A 19,824-nucleotide genomic window follows, 5' to 3' on the forward strand; every position below is an offset into this window, starting at 1 on the left:
ATTAGATGTCCCCTAGAAATAAAACCCACATACACAGAGTGACACAACAAATTAACATAAAGGAATATGCAAGCAAAAAATAAAGTCCAACACAACAGAATACTATGCAAATAATACCAAATATTTGTTAATGTCACGTTACATGGCCATGATTAAATTAAGAAACTAGGCAGTGCGCCACATTTTATAACTTTAAATATAGTGTTCTTCAGGCACTCAAGTGTGAAGCAGTTGAACCACGCTTTCAAAGCCAGGGACTCAAGTGTCTTGTAGTTCATGAGGGCTACTGCTCATGCACAAACATGAATATGAGTTCAGGAGAGCAGCAGTGTCGAGCGAGCAGGATTTTAGGATTATGGAGTAGGAGGCAGATTTTAGGGTTAGGGAACAGGAAGGGAGGTTTAGGATTTGGGAGTGATCAAGGAATTTATGTTTAGGGAGGTGGGTTGGAGTTTTATAATTAGGGAGTGATCAGGGACTTTAGGCTTAAGGTTCTGGTAGGGCTATGTAGCTTATACAGTCATGTGTTGTGAGGACTATCAAGAAACAAGAGATCAGGCTAGTGGGAGTTCAAACACTTGCTTTTTCGTGCAAATGGCAGTGAGCAGGTGCAACACAAACTAATAGCATGCATGTACCTGTAGTAAATCCCTTTAAATACCATGGTACCATGCAGCTGTTCATCTATGCAGTAAATTAGAGCCTGTTTGGAACTGATACTTTGATATGAGGTAGGGGTTCAAGATTGAAAGGAGGATGGCTTCATACCATATATTACAGTTATCAATTAGAGACAAAAGATGTTAATCAGTAGCATGATTAGAATGCTATCTTGAAATATAAATGGATTATCCATTCCTGTAAAGGTAGCTAAAATATTTGCTTACATCAGAAAGCAGAGACCTCTGGCAGTAGCCCTTCAGCTGCCACATATCTTCAAGGTGGAAACACAAAAAAAATGAATTGATTCGTTAATACAATTTTAGAAATGCCCCAATGAGAAGGCAGGAAGAGACGGGTGGCACTCCTTGAGCATAAAGGATGTCATTTCAGGGTTTTGGCTCAGAACCAAAATAGGTGGCAGTCACTCTCTAATGGCAAGGTTCACCAAATGGTTGACTCTTTCACACTGGCCTCAGTTTGCATTCTCCAAGAATGAAGTAGCTTGAACTGATGGATGTTGTTGTTGTTTCTAAATGGGAGTAGTGCTTTTGATTTTGACAGGTGAATGGGACTTTGTCACATAGATATGAGATATTCAAGAGGGACTGAAGGCTTTTGCAATTCCAAGGTTAGGCAGGAGTTTCCAGTGGTACTGTCAGATTATATGTTTAAGTGATACTGCATCTTTTCAATTGAATAGTAGATTTGCACACTTGTTATTCCCTTGCTTTTAAGAGATAGTCCAGAATTCATCACATTCTGCTCTTACTAAAGAACATGCCTATTTCATCTATAACTTTGAATCTGACCTAATTTTTATATCAGACTATGCTGCCAAAATTATTTGGTTAAAGAAAGATTAAAGGACATTCACAGGCATTGGAGGCTTACTACTTCTTTTAGTAATTATTTTTATTTTAGAAATCAGTTTCCTGGCATGAAGGCTGGGGGAAAAGTGTTTTTATTTTTTTTTTCCTGCAGAGACCATTAATGATTCTTAATCGCTAGGATGTGTTTAAGGGTATGGTAACACTCTATTTTAACAGAGCAAATGAGTCCATTGAAATTAATTATAGGGTTGGTTAGCAGAAAAACAAGCTTTGCATGTGAAAGGTAAAGAGGTAACTCTAACTTTCTGAGTTATAAATCTGGGGCAACTAACAAAATTAATAGAACCAGAAATAGATTATAGATCAAAAGCACTTAAGCATATGAATTTTGATGTCTCAGCAACAGTAACTTGATTTCAGACAAAGATCAGAAAGGTATCTACCAGGTTGGATGCTGATAAAAAGTATGTGCCACAGTCAATTAAGGTCTGGATGAAATACTAGAAATATTCAGACTCTTTGATATGAGTTGATATGTGGAGCAAGATGAGATTGCACTAACTCTGAAATGGAAAAAAAATCCTGACTGGTCTGGCCTTACTGACTCTGACCCCTGAGAAAGCAACACATTTGACTGCTGTAATTCAGGAGGAGGGTCTGGCAGTCATGATTAGGGCTTTTCCTAGGTATAACACAGTAGACCCTGAGGGTATACCATTATAGCTATACCAACAAGGGAGAAGTTGATTTTGCAGATGTTAATGGGACTGTAAAATGCAGCAGTGTAAACCAAGGAGGTCTGCAAGTCATAGCATAATGTTGTTACAGTGGCCTATATTAAAAGACGGGAAGAACACAGGGCTCTCTGGAATCCTGTTTACCAATATAACTGCTGAACCAAGGTTATAAAATTCTAATAGTAACAGTGTTAAAAAGACTATCACCTGTTGTGCTAAGACTGTACATTTAGATCAGTGTGTGGATTTACCTAGGAAGGCAAATGCATGACCACATCTTTAAATGTTAATGATAACAGAGGAAGTGTCTGCTTATGGTAGGAAGCCTGGATGCTGAAATGGCCTTTGAAGGGTCTGGGGGTGCTTTTCCTTTGGGACCATGGACTGCATATTTTTTTAAATATTTCATTAAACTGCTGAAAAGCATCTACAAAGGATCTGTGGCTGAAATAAAAGTATGCAATTGTCTGCTGAATTTCCTCTCTGTAAGAGTTTGAGGCAGAGCTGTCCACACACTCTTGCCTTTCTTGTTGTTTACTCTCTATCTGGAATCTTTGGCTAAGGCAATGAGAACTTCAGCAGTAAAAGGGGTTAAGTAGGGGAGCTAGAGGTGAAACTGGCCTTCATGCAAATGACCTGGTCTTCTTAACAGGTGCAGTATGGGGATTATCCCAGTTATTTACTCTACTAGATAACTTGGGCTCCTTCTCTGGTTATATCATCACCATAAATAAAACCAGCATGATAGCACTCAATATTGAATCTACTAAAATGTTATTGAGAAACTTCACTGCTATGAAACAGCAGGAAGAAAAATCGATTTGGATCTACGTCACATGATTGAAAGACCATATGATCGACTTGCATAAGATCAAGTCATGGATCATCAAACCAGCTTTTCCTCTGGAAACCAGCAACATAAACAACAGTGTTTTTGCAAGGGGCAAGACCCCCACACCGAATAGGAAGAGAGGTTGTGCCCCCACACTACCCTGCATATTATATATACAAACTCTGAGATCACTATACATTGGGAAAAGGGCAAAGTCCTGATCTCAAAAAATACTGGCTTCTAGCGGAGAAGTCATTTTGATGTTCTGTGACTCGATCTTGTAAAACTCAGTCATATGGTTTTGTGATCATATGATATACAGTCAGAATAATTTACATATTAGGTGTAAAACTCAGACTTGCATTCCATTACACAATCCATGTCACATGTGGACAAGTACTTCATAAAACTAATGCTCTCCTATATATGTAGACACTTCTTCACTTCAAATTAGATGAAATAGTCTCCACTCTCCAAATCTTTGTACTCAAGTGCTTTATGATTTCAAGCCTTCCTATCTAATCCTGACAAATTGTTGTACTAGTCTGAAGAGAGCAGACCCTTTTTTTTCTGTGGCAGAGGGAAAAGCCACTAGTGATACAGAATAAGGTGGTACTGAGGGATAAGAAGGCTTTGGGTGTCCTTGAATTCGGTAATTATTGCTGGGTGGCACAAATTAAAATATTATCTCTCTCTCTCTCTCTCTAGAATGCTGTAGAATACAGGGCTGCTTGGATAGAGTTGTTAGTGGATATTATCTGGCTCCAAGGGGAGTTTACTTGCATGGTATTCTGAGACTGAAAGACAGCGCATCATCAGACTTTTTCAGTTCCAATAAATAAGGCTCAAAACTGTGGAGTAGAGTACTGGCTACTTATATTAACCCGATGGACTAACATTTGAGAAAAGATCCTATCAGTTTGTGTATCACTGGGACAGGACTAGAGCAACATTGAAACACTGGCTGCACTTTAAAGATAGGGCAGGAGGCTGTACATGAAAATATTGTTAGCAGCATTTAAGCTTCATATCTGGTGAATTTCTAAGTTATAGGAGTCTTGTCACTGTATTATGAAGACAGAAAGCCCCTCTTATTAAGGAAACTAAAATTAGACTGTGATAATTTTGTGTCACATTAAAAGGGAGACTTGTAATAGAGAGATAGAATTTACAACATTTGGCAGAAAGAGATCGGCACATGAAGTAAAGGTCCATCACAGATTGGTCTGTGACCTTCAGCTGCTGATTGTCAAGAGAATTACAGAAAAGGGCCTGAAGAATGCTTAAATATATGAATCATAGAAAGAGATTTTGAATATTTGAGTAGAAATTTCATTTGACGTATTTTTATTTTCTAAGGATGCTAGGTCTCACTTCCTAGAATGTCCCTCAACATGTCAGAGGTTTGATGTGAATGAGATTGAACCATAGCTTCATATTTTTTGGGAATGTCTCATACTGTTTGAATTCAATCTGGATCTCCAAATTATATCTGATGGGCTGTGGCCTAGAAAGATTCATTTGTTCCCACTAGTGTTTATGATTGATGGGTATACCACTAGGTGGTAATAGGACTAGCCTTGCTTTCATTCATTCTACTGCATTCTAAAAGGTCTAACTAAGAAGGAGATATTGAAAGAACCCAAAATTAATGAGAAACTACACAATTTATTATAAGAATTAACTAGAAGTGAATCTTGGAATATTTCGGATGTGTACAGAGTAAAATATCTGAGTAAGTAATTGCTACGTTGCTATGCTCCCAATGCTTTGAAGCTAGATTTCCAGAATGTTATGAGGGACTAATCCTATTCTCAGTATAGTCATGAAAGAACTAATTATTCTGGGTCATTCTATTCTTAGAACAGAGATATGGATGACTATTATTTGAATGAATAAATTCCAGTATGTAAATTTTATGTACAGTGTTTTTTTCACTTTTTTTAAGATTCCACCTAATTTCAATTAGTATTCAGTTAAATATGTAAAAAGAACTGTCTGAAGTTGTTTGAAGCAGATATTATTTTCTGCTTTGCTTTCCATGCTTAATGTTAAACTCTGTTTAATTGTTTACTAGAAATGAAAGTTCTCTATCTCAAAGCCCTAAAATGGGGACAAATAAGTCTCCTGTTGTCTATGGCTACCTGAGTTTGTACAGAATTTGAATGTAACTATACTAACTTGCAAATCCTATGCTTAATAGGAATGAGCACTTCAAAGATAAAAGATCTATACTGCTTTTATATTCTAACTGCAAAAGCTTTTAAACTACATTATATTATGTATTCTATTGAAATCCAGTGTCACATAATGACTTCTGAAGTCCACTTTACACCTCTCTTTTGTAAACATTAATGTGTTCACAGGCATTTGCTTCCCTCTCTCTCTCTCTATATATATGTATGTCTATATATACTTGCGTGAATGGGCGTTCCTTCGTTGAAGGTTGTGCGTTAGGCCTGGCAAGCCAGCATGTAAAACTCTACTGCCAATCATTAGCGGACCGGAGTTCCGCTGTGGCGAAACCTAACCGGGAAAAGCCGAAAGACACAAACAAACATATGTGTGTGTATATATATATATATATATATATATATATATATATATATATATATATATATATATATATATGGGTCTACTACAGTTGATTGAAAACTCACTTGATTGAAAATGAAAGTACTAGGACCACTTCACTGAAAGCTCACTTCACTGAAAACTCACTTGACTGAAACTCATTTTGTTGAAAGTTATAAATGGCCTTTTCCCCACTGTAGTGCGACCCGGGAGTTAGTATATAAAGTAAGGGGGGGCACAGCCCCCACATTGGGAGGTGTGGGGGCGAAGCCCCCCCACATATCTTGGTTATATATTCTCTTTTGGAAACATTTATTGCACTTGTAAGTATCACTGTGTATAGTTTAAAATGTTTATAATATATGGGGGGCTATGCCCCCACACCCCCTAGTGTGGGGGGCTCTGCTCCCACTCCACCCCTTACTTTATATACTAACTTCAGGGTCGCACTACAGTGGGGAAAAGGCCATTTATAACTTTCAACGAAATGAGTTTCAAAGAAATGAGTTTTCAGTGAAGTGAGCTTTCAGTGAAGTGGTCCTAGTAATTTCATTTTCAGTTAAGTGAGTTTTCAATCAACCGTAGTAGACCCATATATATATATATATATATATATATATATATATATATATATATATATAGGCTAATTGAGCATCATGCTTCAGCAAAAACTGAGTGTCTCAGACAGAATATTATTGATTATTGTATGGTATGTTTCAGAGCTGTGTTACTGCTAACATTGACTTTCTTTTTTAGATTGCATCATTAAATCTGTAGGAGACCCCGTCAAAGTGGCTAAAATTAACAGCACATATGGCGCATGGCTAGTGGAAACGTCTTATAAAACAGATGAAAGAATCTGGGTTGTGGAGCATTTTTCAGGTATGTTCTATACATTTCTGAAATGTTTTAATATCATTACAAATATCTTCATTTGCAATGGTAATCCTATAAATATTATGTCATGGTTATGAGGAAAAAAACACGAACAGACATGAAATGTCAATATTTAATTCTTACAGCAAATATGCTAGAAAAAAAATAAAGTTGCAATCCTTGATTTCCTCATACAGGGTTAGGGAACAGTGATTAACAACAGACATCAACATTTTAAGAAATAATTTATGAAACAATGTAGCTACTCATATCTCATAATACAGTGAATCACAGAACCTATATGCAGATTCTCATTAGAATCAGACAGGTTCAAGTTGTGCATCAAAGGGTTTCTCAGTGCAGTCAGAAAAAAAAACAGTAAACACATACATTTCACCCTTTTTGGGAATCAGCAATATGCCATAGTTGATTCTTGATCCATGCAAGAAGTCAGGTACCTGACTGCTTTGTGATGACAGCATATTGAAAATATAAAAAAGAACAAAAGGAAAGAAGCAGCACCTCCCTCAGACTCACACAAATTGAGGAAAGGTTTGCAAAAGGAGCTGTCCACAAGACAAATCCTAAAGAATGTATGACATTTCACCTTCTTCCCATTTTCTTGATGGGGTGCAGTGGCAGAAGACTAAACAGGGAAAAATAGGCTTCCCATTCTCCAGTTACAGATTCCAGTTCGCCCTGGGAGATCTCAAAACATTCTAGTTCTAGCCTCAAGATACAATTTTTCCAGTATGTCCAAAGTCTATTCCCTGTGAACTATGCCTAGGAAAACTCCAATGGAATTTACACAGGATATATTCTGGTCTTATGAGACGCTTGCATATTTATGGCCCTTAAGGAACATGTCTAAACCTGACACAGCAAATGTATGCTGGTTGTATTAACAGCAAGCATCATACTGAGATTATTTTATTTTTATTTAGTTGGGATAAACACAAGATGGAGGAAGTCAGTTAGATATAACTCTTTGAATTGTAAAATATTTCTTCCAGTGATTTAAATAACCATTCCAAAGCTCTAACAGTAGAAATTACATTATCTCACACTATCACACATTCAATTACTTTTGCATCACATCATATAGTTTATTCATATTTGATTTCACCCTTCCCCAAAATTCTCCTAGGCTTTCCACACTAGAACAGTGACACCTACTACCTTCCGAAAGGATATTAATGATTCCTATTAACTTTCAATAGGTTATCCAACTTTATTTCTGTTCCGTCCCCTTTTCTAATTATTATGTACAGTATTCTGACATTGAAATGCTGGAATAAATAATAATAAACGGCAACTTATCTGGTTTAATTGTTTTGATTTTATGCAAAAGAAAACAAACCCTAACCTGCATCACTTAACTTTCCTGTGTTTACAGGCTTTATTCTCACAGCCACATTTTGAACTAATCACTTGCCTACTCATTTCCCCCTTCTTCTTCAATTCCACTCACCTAAGATGGTAGAGAAATTTGCATATGATCATCTCTAGTGCTAGAACCTGTAATACAATCTTAACCAAAAAGTAAAAAGGTCACACAGACAAACCAATTGATAAAAACTACAAGAAAAACCTAGCCAAAAATAGGATTTTCTCTGTGTGATAACTTACACCTCTTGTAGTAGAGGCCCATGGAATATATACAAATGACTCCTTAAGGACATCAAGTGTCAAGAAGGACAAAATGTGTATGTCTACAGCTAGTGGGGTTTGGCTTTATTGGCCTGAATCTGTTTATAAAGACTTAAAAAGAAAAAGTAAAAAGTCATGCACATGAAGAAGCCATATAGTTGAAACACTTGATGTCCTTAAGGGGTCATTTGCATATACTCCATGGGCCTCTATTACAGGAGGTTTAAGGTATCACACAGTGAAAACTCTAGTTTGGCTAGGTTTTTCTTGTTTTTTTTTTTCTAATTGGTTTGCCTGTATGACCTTTATACTTTTTTGGTTTAGTTGTTAGTTGGGATATTTTACAGACACCTTAATGGTTATGGACAGCAGCTAGGTTTAAAGACTCTGTCTTTCTAGACTATAACCAAACAGTCCAGTTACGCTGTGCTGACGATATCATAAGAAAGCCGAAATATGCATGTCCACACTAGAGGGGTTTAACTTTATTGGCCTGAGTTTGTCCAAAAACACTTAAAAAGGAAAAAAGAAAAAAAATTCATGGGCATTCAGAAGGCATATAGCTGAAACACTTTGGGTTTGTGTGCATATATCCCATGGTCCTGTGTTACAGGATTTTTAGGTATGATACAGTGAAAACTCTAACTTGGCTAGGTTTTTCATGCACCTTTTTTATTACAATCTTATCCTAAGCTCTACATCTTTGGTATCTTCTTCCACATTGGCATTAATATCCATACCAAAATTCAACCTTTGTTCTCCATTTAGAGTTACAAATCTGCCTTCCAAGGAAAATACACGATAAAGGCCTCCTTTGGCTGCTATCTGATGACAATGAGAGCTCTCTTATAAAAATATAGTTTGCAACTAAGTGAGCCTCCATTTCATACCTAAACCCATTCTATCATTCCACACTACAAGATACTATTTTATAATCCCTTTAACTCATTCTTTGCCATCAGTATCCAGACATCAAAATATTCGGCCAACAGTGAACAGTAAAGGAAAGAAAAATCAGGGAGAGTGCATGAAACTCACTCATCCTGGACAACAGTAATAGTTCTTATCTTATTATTTAGGTCTGTCAGTAAGTCAGAGGCTGCGCCTCATGCCCAGGTAATCTGAAAATAACACAAGATCCACATTGTCCTAAAAGGACCTACTTATATTATTACATTTTGGAGAATATAAAGTTGAGGCTAGGTGAAAGAAAAATTCCTCCAAACCCTACCCATCACTACATTTTTTTTTTGGGGGGGGGGGCACTCTATAGTTCAGGTATATAGAATTTTGTGAGTTTCTCTAAACTCATAATTTCTAAAAATATGTCCACCGTGTTTCATGAGAAAAATTTTATATGCTAATTACAGTTCTACAAAACATAATTTTAATTATCATAGACATAATTTTTAAAACTTTATGCTGATCATTGTCAATTCTCTGATGCCAATAAAAGAAAATGTCTCTTAGTAACTCTCCCTGCTACTATAATGTTTCAGAGTACTGATTTTTCTGTTTACTTCCACCCTTCTTTTAAACAAGGGCATCCCTACCAACAATGAATGCAATACCCCCTCCCCAATTGATGCTGCACTCTGTACTCAAAGTTCCATTGCTTGTATGGATGCTACTGGAGTAGGATATGCTCAGAAAAAGATATTTGTGAGGACAGCCCTATTTCTAGGAGTTATATATTGAAATATACAAGGCCTTGCCTGGATCCACTCTAATATAATTTAGATTTTGAATCCATCTTTTGCCCTCTATTTATAAGTCTTATGCTTCTACTGCTTAATGGTATTTAGCATTCATAGCAGTATATTCTATTTAGTGATTTGATACTGCCTACCAATATGAATTTGTCTAGAATTATCTTTTACTGTGGTGGGATAGCTAAACTTCAACGTATTAAAATAGTATTGTGAACAAAATTTTCACGTCCCAGCTTTATATCCAAAGACCTTGCTTCATCATCAGAGCTATATGTTTATACGTGCAATGTAATCTAAGATCTTAAATCATGACAGTGGAAGAACCATCCAGAATCCCATGACCTCCATACCCCCAGTTTTAGTCTTTTATCGGTTATAAATGTATCTTATCAGAGAGATAATCTTGTCTAGATGCAATCAAAACATCTGTTAAATTACACAAAAAATATTTGTTCTATCTTCTCCTTTCTTTTAATTTCAATCCAAAATTTCTAGTATGTATGTTAGTAAACAATTAAATAGCTATGTATTACTCTATATCCAGAAGCCAATGTACAAAGATTCTTTTATCCTGGACCATAGTTTCCACAAAGAGTATGCTGTGATTCCTCTTTAGAGACATTTTCCAAATAAAACAGATTCTATCATTAACGCTAAAATAAGAAACAGCTATTTATTTGCTATGCAAAACAGATACATTAGTAAAAAAACATATTTATGATATTTATTCTCCCTACAACTGATAAGGGAAACTTTTTTAGTAGATCACGTTTTGTAAGACAATATTGTTATATAACCATGCAAATTCTTTCAGAACATAAAGAGGATAAAACATATCATTATATCTTCCCAGCTTCTTTAGCTTACAGGTTAAGAGGATTTTGTGAGTGTACCCCATCCAGATGTAACAATTTTGAGTTCTCCTTATATTCCTGTATAGTGATAGTCCTGATAGTCTTGAATTAACCTAGCAGCAGAAAAAAAAACTCAAGTATCTCAAATTGTTAAAAAAGATCAAAGGTCCAAATACATTTTTTTCTGTGAGGTATTTATATTTTTTTAATATCTATTTCTTATTTTACAAAGTTATACCTTTATTGGTCTATTCACCAAGAAGCAATTAAATTTCCTGACCCAAACACCTTTCTCGACAAAAAAAGGAATTAAGTTCATCTTAACTATTCAGCAACCAATTTTTTTTTTAGCTTATTAAAAAGAAAATAAATTTCATCAGTCCTGTAAAGGAAAACAAGAATTATTTATTAAATCATCATTTCAGATGAGTAGAATTAGTCCTTGTATTACAAGACTTGATAAGTATAACTCTTTTAAAACTTTCTTAGGAATTATAGGAGGTTTACATAATACCCAAGTTAAATATGAATGTTGGATAGAAAATGAAGCAATTAAGTATAATAAATTATTTACTTTTACCCACAAGTGGTTGATAAATGGACATGAAAACCACATATAATGCCAAGATCCCAAAATCACAACCATGCCAACATAATTTATAAAATTCCACCCAGTCCATTCTTCCAGGAAAGAGACAAGCCCTTCAAAATAATTTTCTGGTACAATATTCTATTTACATAGAATCTTAATATTCATTTGTGTTGGATCCCTACAGCTTAGAAGTTATAACATATTTCAGATGAGATGTTAAATGTCTGCCTGAGTTGATGGTAGTTCAGGTGGATGTAAAAGATTCCACTTTACCTAATGATTCGTTTAACATATTCTTTACTTCTTCTCCTATAATATCCTTATTTAATTGTTTCCACATTTATTTTATCCACTTATTTTATATCTTCAAAAAAAATTCTTTACATGGCTTTCCCCATAACTTTTTTACTATCTTACATTTCAAAAACATTCAGTAGTTTCTTCTTTTTGACACTGTAAACATATTCAATCGCTTTTCTTCTTATGAGGTATATTTCCTTTTGCTGGCAATTTATCTGTTACCAGTCTCCACAAAAATCTTGGCATTCTAATTTCTGATAACACCACTTGCTTCTTATTTTTATAGCTTTAATTTTTTCATCTGCTAGATTTTCCCATGGTTTTACACAGTAATGTTTTTATTACTTTCTTATACCATACTTTTCTATCTTTTTATGTATCATCAATTTTTATTTTCCACAAAAATATTTTTTCTTGGTAATATTTTATTTCCTCACTTATACACTCTTTTCTCTTTTAGTCTTATTTCATACCCTAAAATGTATCATATTTATACAGTTTTACTAGTAATCTCTCATCATTTTCATGTATCCACTTTAACACTTTGTACAATTACTGTAATGTCTGCATATATGAATCAAACTGGAATTCTTAACCCTTCAGGTGTTACATACGCTGCCTCCTTCATTTTGTAATTTATTTCACATACTATGTCATTCATAACTCACTGGGCATCCCTGTTTTACACCACTCTTCATATGTACCTCTTGGCTTAACCAGCCATTTACAAGTATTTTTACTTTATTATTACTATACACTGACATACGTAGTTTCCTAACTTTCTCACTTTTATTATAGTCTTTCATTACCCATAAGACTTTGAGTCCAATTGTGTCAAATGCCTTATTAAGATCTACTATTATGTTTTCTGCTTCTTCTTCTCTTCTGTTCATAATATCATTCACAATCTCTCTATCATTAATAATTCTTGACAACCCTTTCCCTTTATACTATATATGCTGTCTTCCATAATATTTTCATTTTAGTTTCAAATCTCTTTTGTATTATTTTTATAAAGATCTTATAATCATTATATACAATACTATCAGTCTTCAGTTTTTAATTATCATCTATCTTCCTTCTTCCATATGAATTTACGTATTCCACTAAATAATTCCTTATACAGAAAACCTTCATTTAACCATGCATTCAAAATCATTAAAACATATTTTTTTGCCAATCCCTTACATTTTTATATATTTCATACCCTATTCATCTGGTCCTGCAGCCAAACCTATATTTACTTGTCCTAATACTTTACCAAGCTCATTTCCAACTCTTTATTCTCTTTTTCTTTTAACCTTTTTACTTTCCATGTTTTTTCACTACTTTCTTTTTTCTTTAAACATTTTGTGTACATAATTGTACTACACTATTCATTATCTTTTCCCAAGTTCTATTTCTCATTTTACATTTTTTATTTCTTTCATTACACTATCATCTTCCTTTACTAATCTGCATAACTCAATACTTCTCTTTTTCCTTGTAAAACATGTTTGCTTATATAACAATTGTAGTATTTATTTCTTGATTTATTTCATATAATTCTTTTTCTTTGTCAAAGCAGATTCTATCATTAGTTTCTAAGTCTTCTAATGCATTGTTATATGTTCTTTTGTTTTTTTTCTTTATCTAGTTTTCTCACATCATATTGCCACTGTAAAAATATTTTTATATTTTCCTTAAATATCATTGACCATTCAGGCCAATTTTTATAAAATGTTCTCATAGTAATATGATCTTTCTATAATTATATTACTAGTGGCCTTCCTTCTTCATTCCATACTTTCCCATTTATCCTTTTTATTTATTTGCCTATTTTTATATATTCCTTGTTTTCCTTTATCTCTGGCCACATTGCCAGATGATCAGAAAAGTCCTGTTTCAACCACCTCCCCTTCTTCTATATCTCAACATTCTGATACTTTAAAATAGTTTATTTTAGTTCTATACATACACCTCTTGTAAGTCCATGAATTTTTGTCCTAAAATGTTAACTTACCACATCTTAAGACTTCTAACATTTTTCTTATATAATTTCATTTCTTTGTACACTTGCCTCTTAAATTACAATTAAAGTTGATTGTTATTATAATATTCATATTTATCACTACACAGTCTAAAATCTGATGAAATAACTTTTCTATTTCTTTACATTTGCTATAAGCATATAATGTTATAATTCTATATCCTTGTTCTTTCCATTTTAAATCTACAGTGTTTAATCTTCCCATTTTGCTTAATTTACATCCAGTATCTTTACTGTATTTCTATAGAATATGGCTATTCTAGAATGTCTCTCATTTCCCAAATTCTATATTAACTTTCCCCCACATAGTGTCTCTGTTTGTAATCTTTCTTCATTTGTTAAAAATTGTGTGTCCTCTAATATCATTACATGTACATCACATGCATTACACCACTCCAAAATTCCTATTCTTCTTACTATATTTTTAATTACAAAATGTACTCTAAAATTTTCATTTTCCCTTTTACTTAAATTTGTGGGTTCATAAGTTCATATCTAATCAATAGGCTAGCTTTCCTAATAGGCCTTTCTAAGCCTAGCTAGTTTCCTTCCTAAGGTAAGAATCAAACACTGTACCTTACACCTTTAAGTCAAGTACCTTAACCATTATACCAAGCCTCAATCATTAGTGCTATGCATTCTTTTTTTCATTCATTTCCTTTCTTTTTTCTTTTGTACTTATCCCTTTAAAATTATTTTTTCTGTTTTTTACCCTTTTCCTAATAGAATTCCTTTTTTCCTTTTATTATCATCTAATGTATGTCTTCTTCATTACTTATTTCAGAAACTTCTTCCGTGCCCTATTTATTTTTTTCTCATCTAATTTTCTTCTATTTCTACTATATCTTTTTTGCATCATGTCCCATTTCCCCATAAATATAACATTTCCTTTTGTCACAGTTACTTGTCAAATGTCCTTTTCCACAAAAAATGGTTTTGGGTTATCTCTAGTATTTTACAACACCACTATTCCCCTCCACATTTATAATGCTTTGTATATGATAATTTTTCTCTGTCTATTTTTAGCAAAATTTTACAATCCCAGCCTCCTGTCCCTAAAACCTTTTGTCATAAACTTTTGCAGTGTTCAGTACTTCTTTACATAAAGCTTTCAAATGTCCTTTCAAGGTCTTTCTTTCTACATCTGTTCAAAATTGTACATGGATTTTCTTTTTATTTCCATTTAAAAATGCTTTTATCACATAATGATTCCATGGATTACAGTTTTTCTTTTTTTCTTATTCCCCAAGAAAATTTTCCATTGAAAAACCAGTCTCAAATATAATATCATAAAATGTCTCTGTTAAAAAGAATAAATGCTGTTCCCTCATTTGCTTTTACACCCAAAAGAGCTATTAAATTGTCTCACATTTCATACCTGTCCATTTCTTTGTCTTCTTTATGTTGAATCCTTACCACGTGCTTCAATTTTTCTGTTTCTTCTGTCTTCTTTTCTGCTACTCCACTTTTGCCGTCTTTTACTTTCTCTGCATATCTTTTCTTTTCCATTTCACCACTATTCTTCAGGTTTGTCTCTGCATCTTCCTTTTGTGTTTCCTCCATAATGTCTCCCAAGGAAATATCTCCTTCATTTTTTGTCTCACTCTGAACCACTATTTATTTAATTAAATCATCCCACAACCCTCTCGACTGGAGGGTTGTAATTATACAGCCATCATTTGCTGACACATCTCCATCAAACAGGTCTCTTTGAAATATTTCCTTAGAATCCTACACACATTCTCCAGTCTCAATATTTGCTTTATCCTTCATTTCTTTCACCATTCTATCATCTCCTTCTTTTTCAACATGCCTCCCTGTTTTTTTTTTGGGCTGCCTCTGTGCCTGGAATGGAACAGGAAGTGCTCCTCCAAAACAGGTCCCACTCTCAACAATGATGAGAAATTCCCTGATGTCTTTGCCAAATCTCTCCTAATTGTATAAATACCACCTAGGGTCTCCCATGAAAAAGAGGCTACTAGCCAGTGGGACTAACCAAGGCAACAAACGATAAATAAATAAATCATTTAACCAGTTGATACACTATTTCATTTGTCTAATATTTTCAATAAAACAGATACATTGGGAAATTTGAGTAAAACAAAATCTTGAAATATATTTGTTGTTTAAATTGACATGTTTTGTGCAACATTTAATGAAAAAATAGACATGCTTTTGTAATCCTGTTTTGAAATTGTATATTCAAAGATTTTATGTTGGATTTAAGTTGTAAATAATTAAGAAAAGAAAAATCTTGAAAGACAAAGGAGTCTGTAGGATCATAAAAGAATATTAGATTTGAAATTTCATTTGGGAACCAAGTCGATAAAGACAGGTGATACCATGGGAAACCTATATGAGTTAGATATAAGGAGTATTTTTTAAGTACTGAATATTTTTAGCATTATGAGTAATGGCAAATTTACCAATAAATAGATCTAACCAAGAAGAAAATCTTAAATGCCATAAATTGTCAATTATAACAGAAAAACAAATTTAGACTCTGAAGCTACGTTTTTTTAGTTCAAAAATTGTATATTGCAGTTTTGATTCTGATACAATACTCCTTTATAAATAAAGTGTGGTCAGTAAACATTCATTGTAAGTAGTGATGTAGTTAAAGTTTCTTACATATGAGTTTAAACAAAAATATAGTCTAACCTAGAAAGCCTTTCATACTTTAAGTACATATAACCATGTAATAAAGGATATGTGAAATGCCAGAAATTAATTAAACCAAAGTTTTCTAAAATCTTCTTCAGAGTTTTCTAGTTAAAATATCTAGAACAAGATGTGTTGGACGCTCTAATTATACTATATGATTACCATGCAAATATAATAAACATTTATATATTTCAGATAAAAAAAATCATTCTAGCCTGTAAAAAGGGCATAGAGCCAAACATTATCATTGCATTTTGTATTGGAAGATTTACTAGAATAATTCTAGTATTTTGTCAGCATACTTGTCTAGAATTTTAAACTTAAAAGAGGTTGCTAGAATTGTTACATCTTTTGTTTTATTATCATAGAAGTTTATTATTACACTTTTAAAAGATTTTATAGATGAAATAACATAGTATTTTGATAGAGGAAGATGTACCTCTCAGAAACATATTGTACCTGCTGAAAGATGCTTGAAAGGTGTTTAATATTTAGCAGACTTTTCAACTGGTACTGTTTAAACCATTGATATTTAATGGAATATATATAAATTTAAATATATTAAATACTAAATATGACTTTAACAGTATTCTCAACAGTAGGAAGAAACCCACCTCCGTAATAAGAAAAGGAAAAACATTTTTTTTCATAATCATGCTAAATAATTCTTCTGGATGATCCTCATCTGGAAGAGTTTATAACAAAAGTTAGTAGTAGAAAGTTCAATCTGGGCATCCTCCCCTGATGAAAATGAAAGAGTGACACTTGCATGAATAACCTGCAGAATAGCAAAAAATTGAAATTTGTATGTAATTTTATTTAATTTTATTTTATTTGTATTTGTTTTCTCCATTGATCTCGATGGACCTTTTTCAGACTGATCCTTGGAGCAGTGTCTGGTTAAGTGACTTGCTCAGAGTCAAACAATCAGGCCTTTTTAGCAATATCTGAGGCTAAATCTTGATAAATATTAATAGAAAATTGATTGTAGAATATATTTCTGAACTTCTGAGCTGTTTGGAATATTAGTTTCTGATTACAAGAGAAGTAAATCTAGCAATCACTGCTCTGTTTAATCCTGGCTATAGAGGGCTAAGTCTTTTGACCAAATCTGGACTAAGAGAAGAAATATTGTCTTGCTTTGAGTATGTAACCAAACTAAATACTATTTCTTAAATAGTTTTAGACAACGGCTACATGTTGTCATAATGCTGTGGTGCCCCAATAAAATGCAAATCATGTCTATTAGTGCATGTTTCCAGATTTAATATTTTCCCTGGGATATTATTAAATAAAGTTTTATTATTGCTAGACAGATGGTCATATATACTAGAAAGATTGTATATTTCAGATTCAAGATGACACACAGAACAGTTGACCACACAAAACCCTTGATCTTCATGCATCTTTGTTGCAAGATTCAGAGTACCAGTATGCAATAAAGAGTAGGTTTCCCCATCTCTTTATAACTTCTATACCGACTACCTACCATTTTAATACTTTAGCATTTCTTAGTAAATGTACGTTAAGCCTTTTTATTTTCAGAAAGGCCAGAAAATAGATTAGCTACTAGAATAACACAGCAGTTAAAGAATATTAAAAAAGGAAACACGAGTAATATCTTCAGTTGATATAACACAGAAGCTGACCATGTTTGCACATTTATTTCCTTTGCATTAGCACATTTTAAGGAAAAATTTGTGTTTTTTTTAACCCCTTGTTTTGCCTTCTTTCACACTTTTTTAAATAGAAGCTCTCCAGTACAGGCAACAAACTTGTACCTGATATAGCAGAGCAGGCTAAATCAATTCCATTAATTTTACTTTGGGATTTTGTGAATGCAACATTAGGTAATAAACCAACACTGCTGTTAGTTTTATTGTTCATGGCAATGCAGTTCATAATAAAGATAGTAGTATGTCTGTTCATAGTTCATAGTTTGCAATCTTACCAGATTGTTTTACCAAACTTGATTAACTTTCAATGGAAAACCAAAGAGAAACCATCAATAAGATCAGTGAAAAATGAAAATATAATTATAAGATTAAAATTATGGAGCTGAGAACTATTACATCAGTAACTGAACTTCATAATAAAAAATGGCTGAATGGGAATCTCTAATGAGAACAGAACTTGAAGAGGCCATTGGCATAAAACAAAGCACCCGAGATTTATAACTATTTAGTAACAGTTTTTAACTGTTTAATAAAGAAGACTGTAAATAAAGGTGTGAAGTCACGAGTCCAACTGTTTGTAATGTAGTGAAAAAAAGAATATGTTTACTAGTTAATTCCTGATCACAAATTATTTTATAAAGAGTTTACTGTCTTTGCTTAAGGCAAGTGTTAAATCAAATTTGAGATTGACTAGATAGAATAAATTGATTATGGTGTTTTGATTTACATGCTTAAACAATGGCAAATTATTGAAAGTTAAATGTAAGAAATGATTGACATAATATTAGTTAATTATTGTCATATAAATATGTAACTATATTGGTTGTATCAGCAATCAGTGTCAAAATAACAAGTGCACCATTCATGGGGATTGCACATTATATAAAAATGAAAATACAGATTGTAATAAAATGTTGTTCCTAAAAATGAACAACTTTAACCAAAAATACTACTTTTGGATTACTGAATTATTTGGAATTCAAAAGGGTAAGAAATAATCCTGGTTGTGTATTTTATTTCATAAGATTAAAACAAACTTTGGTACACTAGCCATGTACCTGGCTGGTTAACACATTATGTAATATCTGCATTTTAAAGATGGGGGACTTCAGAGGTTACATTCTATTAACTTGAAATGAAATTAGATAGGATTTCAGTGCAAACTGCACCTGTGATTCTGAGAGCATGCTATATGGAAAACACTGAAATGCTCTAGTTTAAAGCTCAGGCATATGAAAGCCTTAGGAAAAGGACTGTTTGTATGTTAAGCTGACAGTTGACTTGAGTGGGGTTAAGTTCATGCTTTTTTTTAGAACTTATGTTAAATTCATTATTTTTTTTCCATTTTGTTGAAAATAGTTAATACAGGAATTTCAAAAAAAGATTCTTAATTTTCTATTCTGAAGTTATAAACAAGTTCACCTAAACATTTTCACATACAGGGAATAGTGACCCAGTATTACACCTTTTCACACACAGAGAACAGTGACCCAATATTATACATTTTCACACACAAGGAACAGTGACCCAGTATTATTACTGAGATGCAAATATGCACCTTAAGAAATGTCTCTACTGCTTGAACATTATCAGGAAAAAGTGAGATATGCACTTATACTGGTAAATATGGCATTTCTTTTATAAGTAATGGTCATTTATTTACTTTGTAATCGGAAATCTATTTTATTTTCTTTCTTTTTTACTGTATTTCTAATTGGTATTATTTAAGCGTGGAACATTCACTCTCAGTTTTACAAGCAATTTCACTGGACAGTTTGCCAAGAATGATAAAATGTTATACGTATGGTAAACCACTGCAGAACACACAGCATTTT

The 19,824-nt window shown here is 33.2% G+C and overlaps 1 protein-coding gene across 1 annotated transcript in view; it reads left to right on the top strand.

Moving 5' to 3' along the window:
* GLDN (gliomedin) overlaps positions 1-19,824 on the top strand; it is a 333,993-nt gene that overhangs the window by 281,414 nt on the left and 32,755 nt on the right. Inside the window, exon 8 of the mRNA XM_044077573.1 lies at positions 6,393-6,518. Within this exon, the coding sequence (XP_043933508.1) occupies positions 6,393-6,518 (126 nt within the window). The remainder of the gene's footprint in view (positions 1-6,392; positions 6,519-19,824) is intronic.

Source organism: Protopterus annectens, chromosome 7.part0 (genome assembly GCF_019279795.1).
Source record: "Protopterus annectens isolate FY-2018-M chromosome 7.part0, PAN1.0, whole genome shotgun sequence".
Taxonomy (NCBI): Eukaryota; Metazoa; Chordata; order Ceratodontiformes; family Protopteridae; genus Protopterus; species Protopterus annectens.